Here is a 17,451-nt window from a genome sequence, read left to right on the forward strand (position 1 = left end):
CACATCTGATCAATTATTCACTATGGCAGAGGGGGGTGTGGCTTATGTCAGAGAGAGACCAGATGGCATACCTCAAATCATAGTCAGGGAAGAAGTTTACATTTCCTCGACTGAGGTATGTCAGAGCTTAGAACCTTCTCATTTGATGGGGGCAGACATTGTATGTAAGAAGAAACAGAAGACTAGCCATACAGTTTCTCCTCAGTCTGCTAGGGAATGGCAGGGTTTACCCAGGGCCTTTTTAAGCAATATCTTTAAAACCACCTTCTCTTGTGCTCTTGCTGTTTCTCTTCTTTCTTCTCCTTTCCCCTCAAAAGTCAAATGGAAGAATAAGAGGAGGAGTCTGATTCAAATGAAGATGATTACTTGGCCTATTTTTCCCCATATTCATTCTCCTTTAACCTATGCTTCAGATTATGAAGATACTTTATCTTCTGATTCTGCTATGTAAGAGCTTTCCTTTGGGGACACCATTGTCATGATGCAGCATTATCCATGGGAAGGTTTTCAGTTGTCTCTTCTGCTGATGAGGTATTGTGCTCTGCTGGAAATGGGTGTATCTAAGCCTACAACCATTCCTCCTGTTTTAGAAGCTTTGTTGGATGCTTTCTTCACTGTTTCCCTTAGTCCAGAATCTCAGCCACCATCTCCTAAAAATCCTGACCGGTTTAACAAGGTGCTGGATTCTGTTAAGTTCTTGTACATTAACCCTCCTTCTGATCCATCTGTGATTACTCTTTACACTCAAAAGCCTTCTAAGTTCCTGTCTTTCAATGTCTTGTATACAACAGAGTCATAGATATGACAAAAAATGTATACTTCTGCCATTTTAGCTTTTAGAGCTATTAATTACTAAACTGCTGTGATTGGGTACCTTTCATCTATTCAGGGTACCCTGAGTAAGGTGCTGTATGATTTTGATGATTCAGAAGCTGTGTCTCCCGCGCACTCTCTTCTCAACTCTGTTTCCCAAGTGGCTGTTCTGTTAAGTGTAGTTATGTTGTTGCAGATGTCTCTTCCAGGGTTGTGGCCACTGGTTTAATTCTTCATAAGTTTTCCTGGCTTAGACTTCAGCTTTTATCTGAAGGTGTCAAAGCTAAGCTGCTTGACTGTCTATTGGATAGGCAAGCATTTTGATTCTGCAGCTGCAGGACTTTTCAAGACCTTGCAGAAGTGTAAGGTCATGCAGGGCCTTAAACAAATCTTTCTTCTTTAAAATTATCCTTCTTAAGGCTGGATCTTTTATTTGCAAACATCAAAAGTTTTCAAAAATATTCTCAAAAGTGTAAGACACCATGTAGAAGATGTTTAGGGACAGTCTCAGCAGAGGTCCAGGGGTTCTAAACCTTTCTTTCTAGACAAATCGCCTGCTTTATGATTATCTATCTCCTCTTCCAAATCCATCCTACCTCTACCTTTCTCAGCTTCCTTTATCTCAAAAAACCTTCCCTCTCTGCCAGTTTGGCAATTAATGTTGTAAAAATGGGTCCTGCTATAGAATGTCTTGGAAGGCTTTCTCTTGGATTTCCTGCCCCCCCACCACCAAGCCAGATTCATCTCATTCTTCATTTTCTTTGAGACCTCTTCTCCCTGCAGACAGTAGAATTTGTCTTTGCACTCTTGGAGAAAACAAATTTGTACCCAATGTCTCTGATTCCCAGAAAGAAGGACATGTGGAGACTTATTTTGGATCTTTCTTTCCTTGACACTTTGTTCTCAAAGTCCAAAGTTTCAGGATGTTTACTATTGCGCCCTTACATCCAATGATAAATCCAAAGTCACCAAGAAAGCTTGTTGATTAAATGGACACCTGTCTTCACATTCCTAGTCCTTTTCAGTACAAAAAAATCTTAGATTTTTGTGCATCTTCATCTAAGTTTCAGTTTTCTGCTTTACCCTTTGGTCTTTCCATTGATGCAAGGGTATTTATAAAGTGCCTTGCTGGTGTTGCCTTCTATAGGCTTTGAGCTATTCAGATCTTTCCTTATCTAAACCATCTTCTTATTTAAGCTCCTACTCAAGAGCTTCATCTGACTCATTTGCAATTTATTATGGACTTTCTGGACAATCTGTGGTGCATTCTGAACCTGAAGAAGTCTTTGTTCCATCTCGGGATCAGATTTTCCTGAAATGCAGAATTAAATGCCAGTGACTGCTTTTCCTCTAGGCAACAGGGTTCTTTTCCTGATGGTTTATTTTCACAATCTTCATTGGATATGACCTAGTCAAAGCTTTGAGTTACATGGGATCAGTTATTTCTATGATTCCTTACTTCAAACTTCAGTGTTCTCTGGAAGTCTTTCTGCACTCAACATTGCCTCCATTAACCCTCCAAATTCCTCTCTTGTCCTTCATCAAGAAAGAACTTCATGATGGATGAACCAGATTACACGTAATCCAGGAGTACCCTTTCTGGTTCCTTCCCCTTACCAAGGTATGTTCACATATGCATTAAATCTGGCATGGGGTGCAGCATCACTACAGTTGTATGGGTTATCAACTAGTGGGGGGACAACAAGCCCCATCACCTCTGCAGGTTGGCTTTGATAGCTTGGGAAATAGCAATTCAACACCAAATCTGTTTCCTGGATACAGGCATACCCTCAGGAAGAAATACAGTAGCATACATTTTGAGAAGATCTAGAGCAGACTCTCATGAATGGATGTTAAACAGAGAGGTATTTCTGCATATTGTCCATCAGTGGGGTGCTCCGCAGATTGATTTGCCTGCATACACAACAGACTGCCCAGTCTGTTTTGTTCAAGACTACCATGCCATTTTGCATGCAGGAGAAACGCCATGACCTTTCTTGTAAAAGGTGGTGTGTTTGTTTTCCTTTCACTTTAATTCCAAAATTCCTTCTAAAGATCAAGAAGGAAACAAAATGTTTTTGGTTACTCCCTTTTGGCCCAGGCAACTCTGGTTCCTCCTCCTGTCATCTGTCCTGAGGCAGTCCATCATTAGTTACCAAACAAGATGGACAGGCACAGAACAGAAGCTCTTTAATTCACCCCAGTCTCCAGACTTTGAATATGACTTTGGCTGATATAATTTTTCTTTCCTTTTAGGCACCATTTTTTTGAGAACATGGCTTTTTACAAGAGGCTAGAAATCCAAATACAAGGAAATTGTCTCTCTCAATGGGAGAGATTTTGTTTTGGTGCCAAAGAAAGAATCACGACTCTTATTAAATTGATATTCCTAATAATCTAGCATATGTCTGCAGGCTGTTCACTGCCTGGCTGGTATCCTCTTCTTTTAAAGCACATCTGTCAACCATCTCTGCTTGCCTACCTTGAGATCTACCACTTACTTATTGATTTTAGGCCAAATCAATAAGTATGACCACCATGAAAGGCCATCCCTCCTTCTTGGGACTTAACTATGCCCTAGAAAAGCTTACCATATCTCTGGTGCTTCTGATTTTGTTACGTTTTCTACTTCAAAAACAGTGCTGTTAGTGGCTTTCACTCATGTTTAAAGGGGTTTTAGCATTGCAAGCCTTGGTGGCTATTCATTATTTTCTCATTTTTCCATGAGAATATCCTACTCTGTGTACTCATCCTTCTTTTATGGCTAAAGTTGTTATTGGTGTAATTAAAGGACAGCTCAATAACTTGCCTGCCTTTTTTTTCCTTCACCTCAGAATAAATGGGAGGGGATCCTGTACTCCTTGGAAGTGTATGCATCTCAGATGTTATTTGGATGAATAGTGCCACATTTGTCAGCCTGATCAGCTTTTTTTCTCTTTCCAAGGCTAAATATTTGATGCTCCTGTTTCCAAGCAAACAGTTTCTAATTGGCTATCCAAGGCTGTTTCTTTACGTTGCTGTTTTCATGGTGAACAGCTTCCATCTCCCGATAAAGCACAGTCTACTAGAGCTGCTGCTGCTCCAGCAGGGACTTTCTTCAGGGGTCTGGATTACAGATCGGCTATTATTTATTTATTTTTTTTGAAGCAGTTACTTTTACAAAACATTACAAGACTGATGTTTTCCTTAGGACTAGAGCAGGTTTGCTAGGTCATTTTCACTTGTTTTTATTTTTTTTAGATCATAACCTTGTTCAGGTGTCTTCCACCCTAATTTTTAGACAGTTTTGGGAATCTGTGATCAGGGAAGACATATGGCAAGCTTGCCATAACAATAGCTGTCCAACTGATTAAGTATTGCATACTTCCTTCCTTCCCCCTTTTCCTTTTTGTTAAACTGAGGTAGGCTCTTTGTTTTGTTTTTTACCTTTTTTTTTTTTTTTTTACTTGAACATGTTTTTATAGTTGTCTCAGCTTCTGCTTCATCTCCTTGAAAGCCCTGACGTACTCCCTGTCTGTACATCCTTTATGTACGTCTGGCTCTGATGGGTTGAGGTCATATGTATGGGTTAAAAGGAGGGTATCCAGGCTTCAGTGTTCGCCAGACATATGGCTATCCTTGGCAGGATATCTCATCAGTTAATAGTGCAACAGTGACAGTCACGTGCCTATTATTATAGTAAGTTCTTATACAACTGTACTTTAAAAGAACAAACAAGTTGTCTTTTAACTACACCTATAGTATTTTTCATAAACAGATTAGCTTGATCTATAAATTGGGATTAGATTGCTGTACTGGTTGACATAAGGAATCAAATTTGCATATCAGAAGCTGATCCCCGCACTTTGAAGTTTGGGTTGAATTTGTGGTTCCTAGTATTACTTGCATATAGAGTAAAAAGTTGGAGCTTTATTTGAATCCCTGTAAAACAACAGGAATAACGTTGTGTTGCCATATACAGATTAAATAAACAAAACAAACTGTCAGACCTGCCATCACATTAGTGCCTGTGGTAGCCTGATCTGGAGAAAAACATATGACTTGTTGTTTCCACAGCTGCTAACTCATAATGGATGTTTGAAAATTACTGGTGTCTGTGACCAGTGGAGCTGGTGTCAAATTTCCCTGTAAATCATTGAAGTTTGGTTCATGTAGTTATTAGAGCAGATCACAAAAACAAACAGTAAATATAATTTGAGTGTATGCATATTTTGGAGCACTGAACAGAAGGGTATGGCTTTTATACAAGTATGTAAAAAATATCTACAGGAATAAGATGGATTCACCAGAATAGTCTTTTTTAATGGATACTCAAGTTTCCAGCAGAAATGCACTTTATTACAAAGGCACTCACAGATCAGATGACAGATTTTTATGTAATCTTAAAACTTCAGATTGGATTCTCATTGAGAGCAATACAATGGCTTAACAGGTCAATGGGAGCACATCAGCCTAATTCACATAATGCATGCACCTCCATTTCATGGGTTTTCTTTCTTGTTCATCCTTGACAGTTTCTCACACTTGAGCTCTAAACCATCTGTGAGCCACCAGTGTGTTTTGGGGTGAAAATAGACAGGTTACAGTGAGTGTTCACTTCTTCAACCACTGAGGATATGTAATAACCATTTAAATATGAAAAATGAAATTGACTCTTTCAGCTTGTCTACAGCACTGAAAAGTCAGTTTTCACCAAAAAGGCATAACAATGGCAAATTTAAAGCATTTTTTTGGAGGACATTTGCAAAGGAGCAAGCTTATCCATGCACTCCTTTTCTTTCTAGCTTCATCTTTATAGCTGTACAACTAGACAGAAGATGTCAGACTCTACAGTTTTGAAAAATTGTCACCACCATTACTACAGGTCAGACAGCATGGACAAAATCTCCCTGCTCCCTCACCCCTGTTCTTATAAATCAAACTGCATCAAAACTAACCACAAACTGAATGTGAAACCTTCAAAAATCTTGCTGTTAACAGTTATTTGTTAGTGCCATTCACTTTGTGAGATATAGTAATCCAAGTATTCACGGAACAATAGTATGGTGAAAATCACATGCTCCTACTATAGATGTGTGCTTGGCCATTACATCTCATCATACAAAAGCCCTTATTGCTAGTTCTAAATATATTTTTAAAACCTGTTTGGAGACTGATGGATTTGTGAAAGTGATATGCTGGAAGTGAGGCACCAGAGTTTATTCCACTAAATCCCTCCTTTCTTTTATAAATGATATAGGTTCAAGTCCCACCTTTCGACATGTATTAAAAATCATTCACATTAATGTTAAAATGGCCCTAGCATGTAACGTAATGTAGTGACGCTTATAGTAACTTTCCATAAAAACGAAACTAGTTGAAGTTAACATATGGCAGTAATGCAGTGACAGCAGTGTTTTTTTCCAATGTTTTTGCAGTCTGTCATTTTTCGATTACCACTTTAATTGGGTCAGGATCACTGGGGAGACCATCTTATCCCATTCTTCAGTGAACACAAGCCAGCAAAACTATTTGTGGGTGGAATGCCAGCCCTACACAAGATACACATGCCTGACCAAGAGCCAGGGTATTAGGACTGTCCTGTACAGTGTCACCAAATAGATATGCAAGTACTCTACGAGCTTAAATATCTCTAAACAGACAAGCCACAATTGAAAGTTTTAATTAGATTTAGAAATAAATAATAAATGAACAAGAAAATACTCAATAAATCATCACAGTAACTTCAGTGTTCAAAATCACAGGAAATATTTAAAACAACATTGCAGGATAGTCTCAAATAAATACAGAAACATCTAAACAAATCTTTACTATATTCCTAACTATATCTAAAATAATTTACTGTACCCTAGTAGCAAGGCAAGAGTGGTAAGTTGATGTTTCCCAGCTGATGCTGTCAGGTCAAAGACAAATGCAAAATCCTAAATTAATATCAAATGTTACTGCTGGGTTAACTTGGATGACATCACTTTTTGTCACCTGACTTTAGTTCCCAGGCATCACAAGCAACCCCCACTGATGCAGCATCTAGCAACTCCCTGTGAAAGTACATAGCCTTCAGATGTTTGCAGCTGCTAGAAGACATAACAATAAAACACTTACAATACAACACAGAGAGTCCCCTAGCATAGACATCCTTTCTCCTGTTGACTCAAACTGAAAGATAACATCTCTTGTTTATGGCCCAGCTATAAAGTAACTTAATCTCAATTATTCTTAAGTTTTGCAAGTTAAACTCCTGTTAAAATGCATACATCTAATCAATTACAGTAGTGTATAAAAATATTTCTTCAGCAAACGTCTATACAATAGTTCTAATATATTTGTAACACAGGCATATGAATCATGTTGCTATTCATAAATGACACAACCATTTACACAATCCCAGATAGCTAGGCTGGCAGTATTTCCCTTTGTCACAATTACTCTGACCTTTTCTTTAAAACTTTTGCAATTTTCACTTTAGTTTTAGCTTACTGTATATAATTTGTTAATGTAGCTATTCATAGTCCTGTTTCTCACACTCTCTGCTTTTCATTAATAGGCTTATTGTAATCTCAGGCCTTTATGTATTATCATTTTTACCTACACTATGCAGAAATGTTGCTTTCTGCATCACTATATTTATTCAGCACTTCTGTCATTGCTTTGTTTTGTGTTTCTTACTAGAATTACAATAGTCTGCTTTAATGTCTGAGATCAGTTTTCAACATAATGTTGCTCATCGATGAATTTTGCACACAGTATTTCTAAGGCTGGACAAGTTCTCTTAGTGAGGTTACTGTCCACTGCATTATCTGCACTCTGCTTCTTTTGGTTCACTTTTCCCTCTTGTCTTTGTGTCTCTTTCATTAATGTCTCTTGCTTTACACCTTTCAATCTTTGCCTGAATTTATGAAATGTTAAGGGATCTAACTAACTCTAGTAGTGTGTTTTGGGTCCCTTTCTGCTGCTTTTGCCCTTCCCTGGCACTGCCATATTTGTATTATTTGCTGCTTTATTTCTCTGTTAAATTTGGTGAACTCGCAATATCTAGTTAGCATATTATCAAGTTATATTTAAGCTGTATTTACCTTGTATAGATCGTCTCTAATTCTGTCATCTACTTGTTCATGCTGTTGACCCATATCATCTACTTGTTCATGCTGTTGACCCATATATATCACGCATTTTCTCTCCTGCAACCAATGTGTCATCTTTTGTCATCATTATTTTTGCATAGTTCTAAAATATCACCACCTGTTTCTCTTGTAAGCTAATCTTTGTTTCCGTCTTTCAAATATCATCAGGCTAGGAATTTCCACAGGTATCTATATAATTTTCTGTAAGCTTAAACTTTACCCTTTCTTTATTGAAATTCTTTGTTATTGTATTGCATGCTTGTCTCATGTACCTCAACTTAGCAACATTATTGAATTTTTGTAAAAAGCCTATTAACATGCAAGGTTTCTCTTGATTAAAGTATACTCTTGGGTTCTTTCTCTGCACTAAAAAAACTTCTTTCAATCATATGAATACAGTGTTTACCAGTCAGTTTACAGTTTATCTTAAATGACAGTGAGATAAATTATTTTACTTCTCATGCATGTAATGAAACTGGCAAATGTCAACGTGATTCACTACATTATGTTTACCAAAGAAGATTCACAAGCTCAGACAGTAAATATTATACAAGTCTTTGCATGCGCTAAGTGCATCATTCAAATGGCTGTGGCATTTTAAAGGCCTCTAAACATTTGCAGTATAGAATCTGTTCAGTAGAACAGTATCCACCTGTTGGATGAATAACATTTTAGGAGACAAAACGTGCATCTCCTTACAAGGCCATTTATACATCAGCTGGCTGACCATCTTAATTTTTTTAACTTTAGTTTAGATTCAGATTGAAAGAATCACCAGCCCGAGAGAAACAACCACACAATTTGGTTTATGCATAATTCACAAACCTTTATTTAAATTTTATTTCTGATTCCTCCTTACTACTTTTGATTATTACACCCAAAGTGTGATCACAAAAAAAGAGGAGAAATAGCAGATACAGTTGCAAGTTGAAATACATTACTGTAACACCCCAGTATCACAATCTCTATTATAAAATTAAAAAATAAATAAACAAAATGCTGCTTTTTAAGCATTACATCCCATTGCCACTCCTTACAGTTAGTTTGCATCATGGAAGGAAGGTCACTGGGAATACCTTCTGGCTAGGTACTGCACTGAACACTTGCCTCTGTAACCTGCTAAACATGTCCATTTCTTTACAGGTTGCAATCCTTCCAACCACGGAGCATTCTTGTATGATGGCTGTGTGACACATGAATGTACTCCAGTGCTTCAGACTGTTCTTATAGGCTGATCTCTACATTCTTCCTTTCCATGTTGAGTGTTCGATCAGTACCACTAAACCCCAGCTGCTTTTCCTTTGCTTCTCATACTACATGTTTTATTTATTTATTTTTAGTCTCTCTGCACCTTTTCATCTTACAAAGAATGACTACAGGTTTTTTTTTGTGGTGTACCATCCCCCTCCATTTTAGGCCCTGTTGATTCTCTCATTAGTTGGCTCTTTTGTGGCTGGTGATGTCTGAACCGTGATCTTAAAACAGGATCCTCAGAAGAAACAACACACCTATAAAAGCTCAATATTAATGCCATGGTAGTAACAAAAAAGAGGGGGCATGTACCCTCATGCCAAACCTTATATCCACCATTGCATATTTTTTGGGGGTGTGGTCTGTATTGTGACCACCTTTGTATAATGGTATCACTGTGACCACTCTGCACATTTTAGGGACATAACTCATGTTACATTAAATTGAAGAATTTTTAGTGGTTTGGCTAAGCAGTGCCGGATAGTGACTATCAGATAAATAGGGATATTATCAGATCCTAGAGAGCAGTATTTCTGGGTTTGGTTCATACAAATATAACTTAGTCCAAGGTACTTTTTGGGAGGGATGTGAAGAGTGATTGTGGGGGACATCTGGCTGGTTGTGGGGCATGAAATTAGCACAGAGTTTGTCTGTAATGGTCTCCGGATTTAGGATGAGAGTAGGAGACTTCACTGGAAATCGGTTAAGTATAGTGCAGTTATAGGCATCATTTGAGTTGTGAAACAGGAACCATGGTTATCCTTACAGTGGCTCTGAGTTCATACATTACCTTGTCCTTGATTATGGTGTATTTCAGGATTGTAGTTTTGAGTCTGTTTTTATATTGCATTGTGTGGGGGGACTCTTACAGATAGCTTCAAGTTCCTTTTTGTTGTAAAGCTTATTTATATGGGATTTTCACAATACTGGCTTTTTTTGAATTTGCCATTTATTCTTATGATGATTAGAAGCAAACTCCTTGATTCATCAGGAATAGAATTCAGAGAAGTATGCAACAGCATCAGATCCTGGGTACTTTATTTTATTTATTTTACATTTGTTAACCGGGCTAGTCTAACTGGATATATTTCCATTTTCAGTAGAGGCCCGGGGAGAAAAGCTCCAGTAGTAAAAATTTAATGAGAAATTTGAAATACAATGCAAAGGATACAAATTATAGTTGATACATAGTAACTGAAAGTAGTTCAATAAAAAATACAAGAAACAGCGAATAAAAAATGGAGATGAAAGTATTTACACTAATATAAAAGTGACAAATGTGTGTGTTAAATTATTTACACGATATAAAAGCAACAAAGGGTATGATAAAAATCTGAAATAAGAATGTTTTGTGATAATCAACAGGATAGATTCCACCAGTGTGTTCTGTTGTGTTCACCAGTTCCTGTTCTGCATCAGAAGTATGCATTAGAGTTGGGAATACATAGTAGGAGGTGTAAATAATATTAGCAAAAAACAGAAGGTTAGTCAGGGTTACTGCAGGGGCATAACCAGGTTGTTTTAAGGTGTCTTTTGAGGTTTTGTTTAAAGAGAGGCAAGGAAGAACGTGAGGTTAGTTCGTTGGGGAGTAGGTTCCAGTTTTTTCCCACTGTGTTAGAAAACAGGGAATCACCAGCTGTGTTGTTAGTCTTGGTTATGCTAGCTAAAGGTCTGCTAGAAGAGCGTAGGGAGTTTAGATTTTTATAGGGGATTATGAGATTAGAAAGTATAGGAGTGCTGTTAGGTTGATAAAATATCTTGTGGGCAATGGTTAGTTGGGAGATTTTCAGATGGCTTTGAAATTCAAGCCAGCCTAGCTGCATTAGATTTAAGCAGTGGTGAGTTCTAAAAGGATTGCCAGTAGCAAATCTGGCGATGTTGTTGTAGGCATGAGCTAGTTTGACTAGGTTATTTTTTTTGAGGTTAGTGTATATGGGACATGCATATATAAGAGTTGAAATTAAATGGGAGTGTGCAATCTTGGTTCTTGCTATTTGTGTTAGGAAGGTTTTGATTCGGTATAAGGAGCCTATTTTTCTGTTGACAGTTTTTATGGTATAATTTATGTGGATATCAAACGTAAAGTTATTGACAATAGTAATACCTAACAGCTTGGTGGTAGAGTCATGGGTATATAGTTGTGCGATTATTTGAAATGACAGAGAAATCTATAGGGGAGGACTTACTAGTGGGTGTAAAGAGAAGGAGCTTGGTTTTTTTAGCATGGAGAAGGAGGCAATGTTTTGTGAACCATGTTTCAACTGTGTTGAATACATTCTGAGTCAGAGAATGTAGTTCAGATAGGGAGCTTGCTGAGCATATTAATGTTGAATCATCTGCATATTGAATGCAGGTGGCTTGTGGGATTGCTACATGGAGGTCATTGATAAAAAGAGAAAATAGGAATGGGCCTAGAATAGAGCCTTGAGGGACTCCGAGGGTGACTGGTAGAAGGGATGATGTATTATTTTCCCAGAGAACTGCTTGTTGTCTATTGGTTAGGTAGGACATGAACCGTTTAATTGCCAGAGAGTCAAGGGAAAAGGATTCTAGAATGTTGATAAGGGTATGGTGAACCATGTCAAAAGCTTTTGAGAAGTCAATAAAGAGTGCAGATGAGAGGTTATTGTTATTTCGATTTCTATTTATAACATCTGTAAAGGATAACAGGGCGATAGTGGTGCAATGTGATGGCCTAAAGCCATGTTGGCACTTAGCTATTATGTTATTTTGAGTTAAATGGTTTAAAAGTTGTTGGTGAATGCATTTTTCCATGATTTTTGCTAAGGGAGATAAAAGAGCTATTGGCCGGTAGTTAGAGTAATCATTTGAGTTACCACCTTTGTGAAGGGGGATAATATGGGAGATTTTCCAGATGTGTGGAATGATTCCTTCCTTAATGGTTATGTTTATGAGGATGGATATGGGATATGAAATTACTTTGGCTGCTTTTTGGAGGTATTCAGAAGGTAGCTGGTCGGCAGAAGGAGAGTTGCACTGTTTATAGTTTGTCAGGGACGTCAGTAAATGGTAGGAAGCTTGTTTTGGAGTAGTTACAAAATCAGGTCTTTAAAGTGTGTTTTTAAGGGATTACTGTCATGTGGTCACGGTGGTATAGTGGTAGCGTTGTTACATCACAGCAAGAGGTTTTCCCGTTCGATTCTCGGCTGGGCTTGGGAGTGCCTTCTGTGTGGAGTCTGCATGTCCTCCCCATGGTTGGGTAGCGTTCGAAAGACATGCGTGCGTAAATGGGCATGCCTTTGTTGAAGGTTGGGCGTCGAGCTGGCAATCATTAGCTGACCAGAGTTCCGCTGTGGCGACCCCTTACTGGGAAAAAGCCCAAAAAGCCAAAAAGACAAACAACAACTGGCATGTGGTTGGATTTTATTAAAGAGGTAGTGATATCAGGAGTAGTACTTGAAGAGAAGTTAGAAAGAGCAAGGTCACCCCGGTGGGAGGTGAATAATTTGATCATTGGGAATTGGCAGTTAAAACAGTTTCTAATATATGTTGTGATGTGTAGTAAGTTCAAGGTTTATTATTGCTCACCATGCAGGAGCTATAGGGGCAAAGTCCCCAATGATGGTCTTTCAACCTTTCTTTATACTTTGCAGCATTTGTGCAGTCAGATGTCTTCACTTTGATCACATCATTTAACAGTCAAGTGGTTCAGATCAGGCAAGGAGGAACTAAAGGTCAGTCTATTTACAGAGGAGTACTGGACAGATGGGAATGATTAATGGATTGCAAGTTTATCCTCTAGGCATTTTATGTATTGTGCACAAAGATCATGTAAGACCGTTTTAGTGGGTTACTGGTGCTCAGTTATGAATTCATGTAGTGTCAGTCTTGAGCACCAAAGGTAGAGTGTCAAACGAGACTGGGTTCCTACCCCATATTTTGAACTTTACAACCTTAATCTTGAGCCTGGAGCATAAATGCCTTTTTCCTCTAGACTAGTGACCTGTTTTATATCTTTCAGCCATTTCAGCTGATTTATTGTTGAAGGCCAAGAGAATTTCCATATATTCAGCCATTCATTTTCTATACTTTATCTAGTTCAGAATCACAAGAGAGCTGTATGCTATTCCATCAGGCAAATGTTGCAAGGCAGGAAGTAATCTTACACCGTCCAGTCCATTAAAGATAATGTACAGCCACAGTTCATAACTCCTAGGACCAATTTAACATTGACATTGCACCTTATGGCATTATTCTGGAATGTATGATGAAACTGGAGACCATGGAGAACAAGCCGCATGAACATGGACAGAACATGCATACAGAATGCAAAAGGCACTCAGGCTTAAGAATTGGACTGGAGAACCAAGCATTGTGTGAAAGCAATTCTAAAGTCTATGCCGGCCTGCTCACCATCCAAAAGCGAGACTTAATTCACATTTCTCCAATGTGGCAGCTACGGTTCAGTGCTTTACAGTTGATTTCTTGTCCTACTATACTGATTTCTTGTGTAAAACATTAAGGACACAAGTTTCATTTAAATCTCAAGACCACTGTCCTTCGTGCCTAGGTGGTTTGCATATCTTTTTGGACTTCATTATTTTTATCTAAGTTGCTCAGTTCCTGAAGAAAGCCAGGATATCTTCAGCTAGAAGGTATTTCTTGTTAACAGAGAAAGATTGTAACACTAGGTAGCAGTTGCTAACCCTAGGTAGAAGGTGTCTATAGGCACCACTTGATCAATTCCAAAGCCACTCAATCACCTGTATAAGATGAACTTCCCTTATTCTTTAAATTACATATATGTAAAGTGTCACCTGCACCGGTTTGTTCCACAAATCTACATGGACACTGCAGCTAAAATCTTCCTACAGTGAATTTGGCATTTGAAACATCTTTTGCATGCACACTGTCTTTTATACAGGGCTTGTGCTGTCTCATGGGTGTGGAAGTCATACTTTTTGATTGAAAAACTGTCACTAACCCCATTTGAATAAGCTTCTGTGCATTTTTGTTATTTTCATAAAAGACAATCTTTTGTAGTAATAACCTCCTCTAGTAGGATTTCTGAGCCACGTGCATTGATTTGCAGTATACCTTTTAGAGTGCTGTGGTAACGTTGCAAGCTAATTCATCTTTTATCCTCAAGTACTTTTAACACTTAATAAAAGTAGGAAAATAAGGGAGGAAAAACTCCTGCCTTGCAAATCAGGAGGATACTGGAGTGCTGCATGGACTGAGGCAAAGATGTTAAATCTAATCAACACACTTTCTAGTAAAATGTCTGGCAGTTTAGAATAGAGAGTTAAAGCTGTTAGCTGTTAATGAGCTTCACTGTGTAGGTCGTATGTTTGATTCCTTTAGTCTCTGCTTGAGACACTTGTACCTAGTGTTTTATAGTTAACAAATGAATAAAAGCAAAATGGCCTTCTTTTAACTAATCAGATCTTGCAAGTGATTTTCTTCTTGTATTGCTTTTGCCATTACTAATACAGTAAAATACTGTTAGGCACCATCTGGACATTGCTGCAGATTTTAAGAATATTTTTGTTTTGAGCATATGTGAACCTGTGACTTTTTCATTCCTTGTGCTTTTATTAAACACTGCAAGCTGAATGCCTGGTCTGGTCTAAAAGGAAAGTAGCCTTTAGCAGAGTATTGCTTCTGAGTATCAGTTCAGAGTCCTTCATGATAAACCATGTTGTTCGATGCTTCTCTTTCTGTGAAACTGAAGCACCCTCACATATCTTGGTTATATATTCTCTTTTAGAAACAGTTATTCATTGCACTTGTAAGTATCACTGTGTATAGTTTAAAATGTTTATAATATGTGGGGGGGGGGGTACACCCCCCACACCCCCTTACTTTATATACTAACTCCAGAATCGCACTACAGTGGGGAAAAGGCCATCTATAACTTTCAATGAAATGAGATTTCAGTGAAGTGACCTTTCAGTGAAGTGGTCCTAATAATTTCATTTTCAGTCAAGTGAGTTTTCAATCAACTGTAGTAGACCCATATATATATATATATATATATATATATATATATATATATATATATATATATATATATATATATATATACACACACATATACATATATGTAAAACATACATGCACACCTTTTTTGTTTACAAAAAAAGTACAACTTTATTAAAATAAACTTGCATAACACTCCATAAAATAAATAAATAAAAACAAAAGAGAATCACCTTGCCATCAAAATTTAACATCAACTTTACAAACTTTACATTTTATCTATTATACTAATAATTCTTATTAAACCTTTTAACTCATCATTTAGCACTATAAACTCTAAAATAAGTACACTTGGTTCCAGTGCTTTTATGAAACAATTTTAATATTTAGTTTCCAAAAAAAATTGGTAAACTATGTATATACTTGTTTCTGACCAGAATCGCAGTCCATCAGGTGTGCCCAAATGTGGCAGCTAACTTTACTGCAGCTGCCATCTCCACAAACTGTTTCTCCATCTGCTCTTAACTGTCTTTTCTATGCTGTTCTGAACTTTCTTCTTAATGTGCTGTAATAAATATGATGCTGCATTCCAAGTCCCTGCTACCTTGTTTTTAAGTATAGTGCCTCTCTCCTGACCCCCTAACTTATTTCCCCCAAGCCCCTAACCATCTTTTGCACCCATACTTCTCTAGTATGCTATGTAGTTACCTTGTTTAGCATTTCATTAACTCTGGCCTTCCTTCCCTTTATCATTTTTGTAGCTGTCCTTTTGCAGCATGTCAGGAATTCAGATATTATTTCCAAAGTATAGGTTGCATAACTGCAAGCAGTATGCCGGGTATGACCTTGCCACTACTCTCTTCAGTGGGATGATTTGTTAACTTGAGTTGACATCACTTGATAGGTGGTATCTACACAGACCATGACTGCTACATTGCTTGAGTTGATTCCCCTAGCTATGCATCCTGGATTCTGATTTACCTTTGACACTGCTAGGCATGGTTCATTTTTGGAATGGCTGTAACTATTGAGTTCTTCTCTTTCTAGATCTGTTCAAATACATGTATTGTATCGTCAATACCTCCTGGAAGTTCTTGCCACAGAGTATTGCCATGTAGTTTTTGGCATTGAACTACAGCTACCCTTTATGAGCCTGGTATACTCTTCTTAGGCTATATCAGCCCAGTATGCTACTCTTCACAGAGAGGCTATATCAACCCAGTATATATATGTATATGTATGTATATATATATATATATATATATATATATATATATATATATATATATATATACACTATTCTTCTCAGAGATGCTATATTAGCCCAGTATAGTATTCTTGTTAGAGAGGCTATATCAGCCCAATATACTATTCTTCTTAGAGAGGCTTATCAGCCCAGTATACTATTCTGCTGTTACAGCACTTAAAATTTGATTTTTTTTGCCCCAGCAGCTATGTCTGACACAATTTTAGTAGTACTGGTGCAAGCATTGACCTCTGTGGGTAGCCCACTAATCACTGACCTTTCAGTAAACATTACACTCTGCTACCTGTCTGATGATCAGTTTTACACACCTCAGCATTTTAGGCCCTGTTTCCATTCCATTTTTTCTCTGTCTCTCTTTCTCCCATTTCTGTCTGCCTTCTGTTTGACATGGTATTGAAGACCTTATTAAAGGGCAAGTCTGTCACATTCATTAGCATTCCCTTGTTGAAATGTGTCATTCCATCATATAAGCCAAAGAGAGACTTTGGCTGCCACAATTTCATTAAAGTAAACCCATGTTAGCTATCTGCTACCCAGAGTCATTTAGTAAATCATTCTCCCCCAAAATGTTTTCTGTATGTGTCCAGCTATCACAAAACATGCTGGCCAGTAGTTGATGATCTGCACCTTCTGTCCCCTTTTGTTCAGCTGTACCTGTTCTTCAGTCTTGTGATGGCACTCCTAAGTATGTGCTTTACAGTTTGACCAGCACCTCCCCATAAACCCTGCCAATTCATTTATCACCCTAGTATGCAGAGAATTCCTCCTGTCTTTGTCTAGGACACTAATCTCTTACCTTGTACTCTATTCTCTCACTTACATGCCTGAAGATTATTTTTCTCCCCATACTTTGCCCTCTGATAATATCCTTCAGTAGTTTTGTTGTGCTGTCCTGGCTGCCTGGTTAACCACTCTGTGCCCCATTTATACTCCCAGTTTTCCATTGTTTGTAAGCCCTTTTTACCCCCTATAGCTGTTATCACTCCATTTACTCATACTTGTTTTCTCATTTTCATGCCCTCATGCGACAGTCTGGCATGCATGCAGTTGCTTTCT

General features: G+C 37.8%; 1 protein-coding gene across 1 annotated transcript in view; it reads left to right on the forward strand.

Annotated features, from left to right (window-relative positions):
• Positions 1-550: 550 nt before the first annotated feature.
• SNX31 (sorting nexin 31) overlaps positions 551-17,451 on the forward strand; it is a 553,376-nt gene continuing 536,475 nt past the window's right edge. The window contains exon 1 of the mRNA XM_044073704.1: positions 551-780. Within this exon, the coding sequence (XP_043929639.1) occupies positions 551-780 (230 nt within the window). The remainder of the gene's footprint in view (positions 781-17,451) is intronic.

The sequence above is a fragment of the Protopterus annectens genome, chromosome 6.part0, assembly GCF_019279795.1.
Source record: "Protopterus annectens isolate FY-2018-M chromosome 6.part0, PAN1.0, whole genome shotgun sequence".
Classification (NCBI taxonomy): domain Eukaryota; kingdom Metazoa; phylum Chordata; order Ceratodontiformes; family Protopteridae; genus Protopterus; species Protopterus annectens.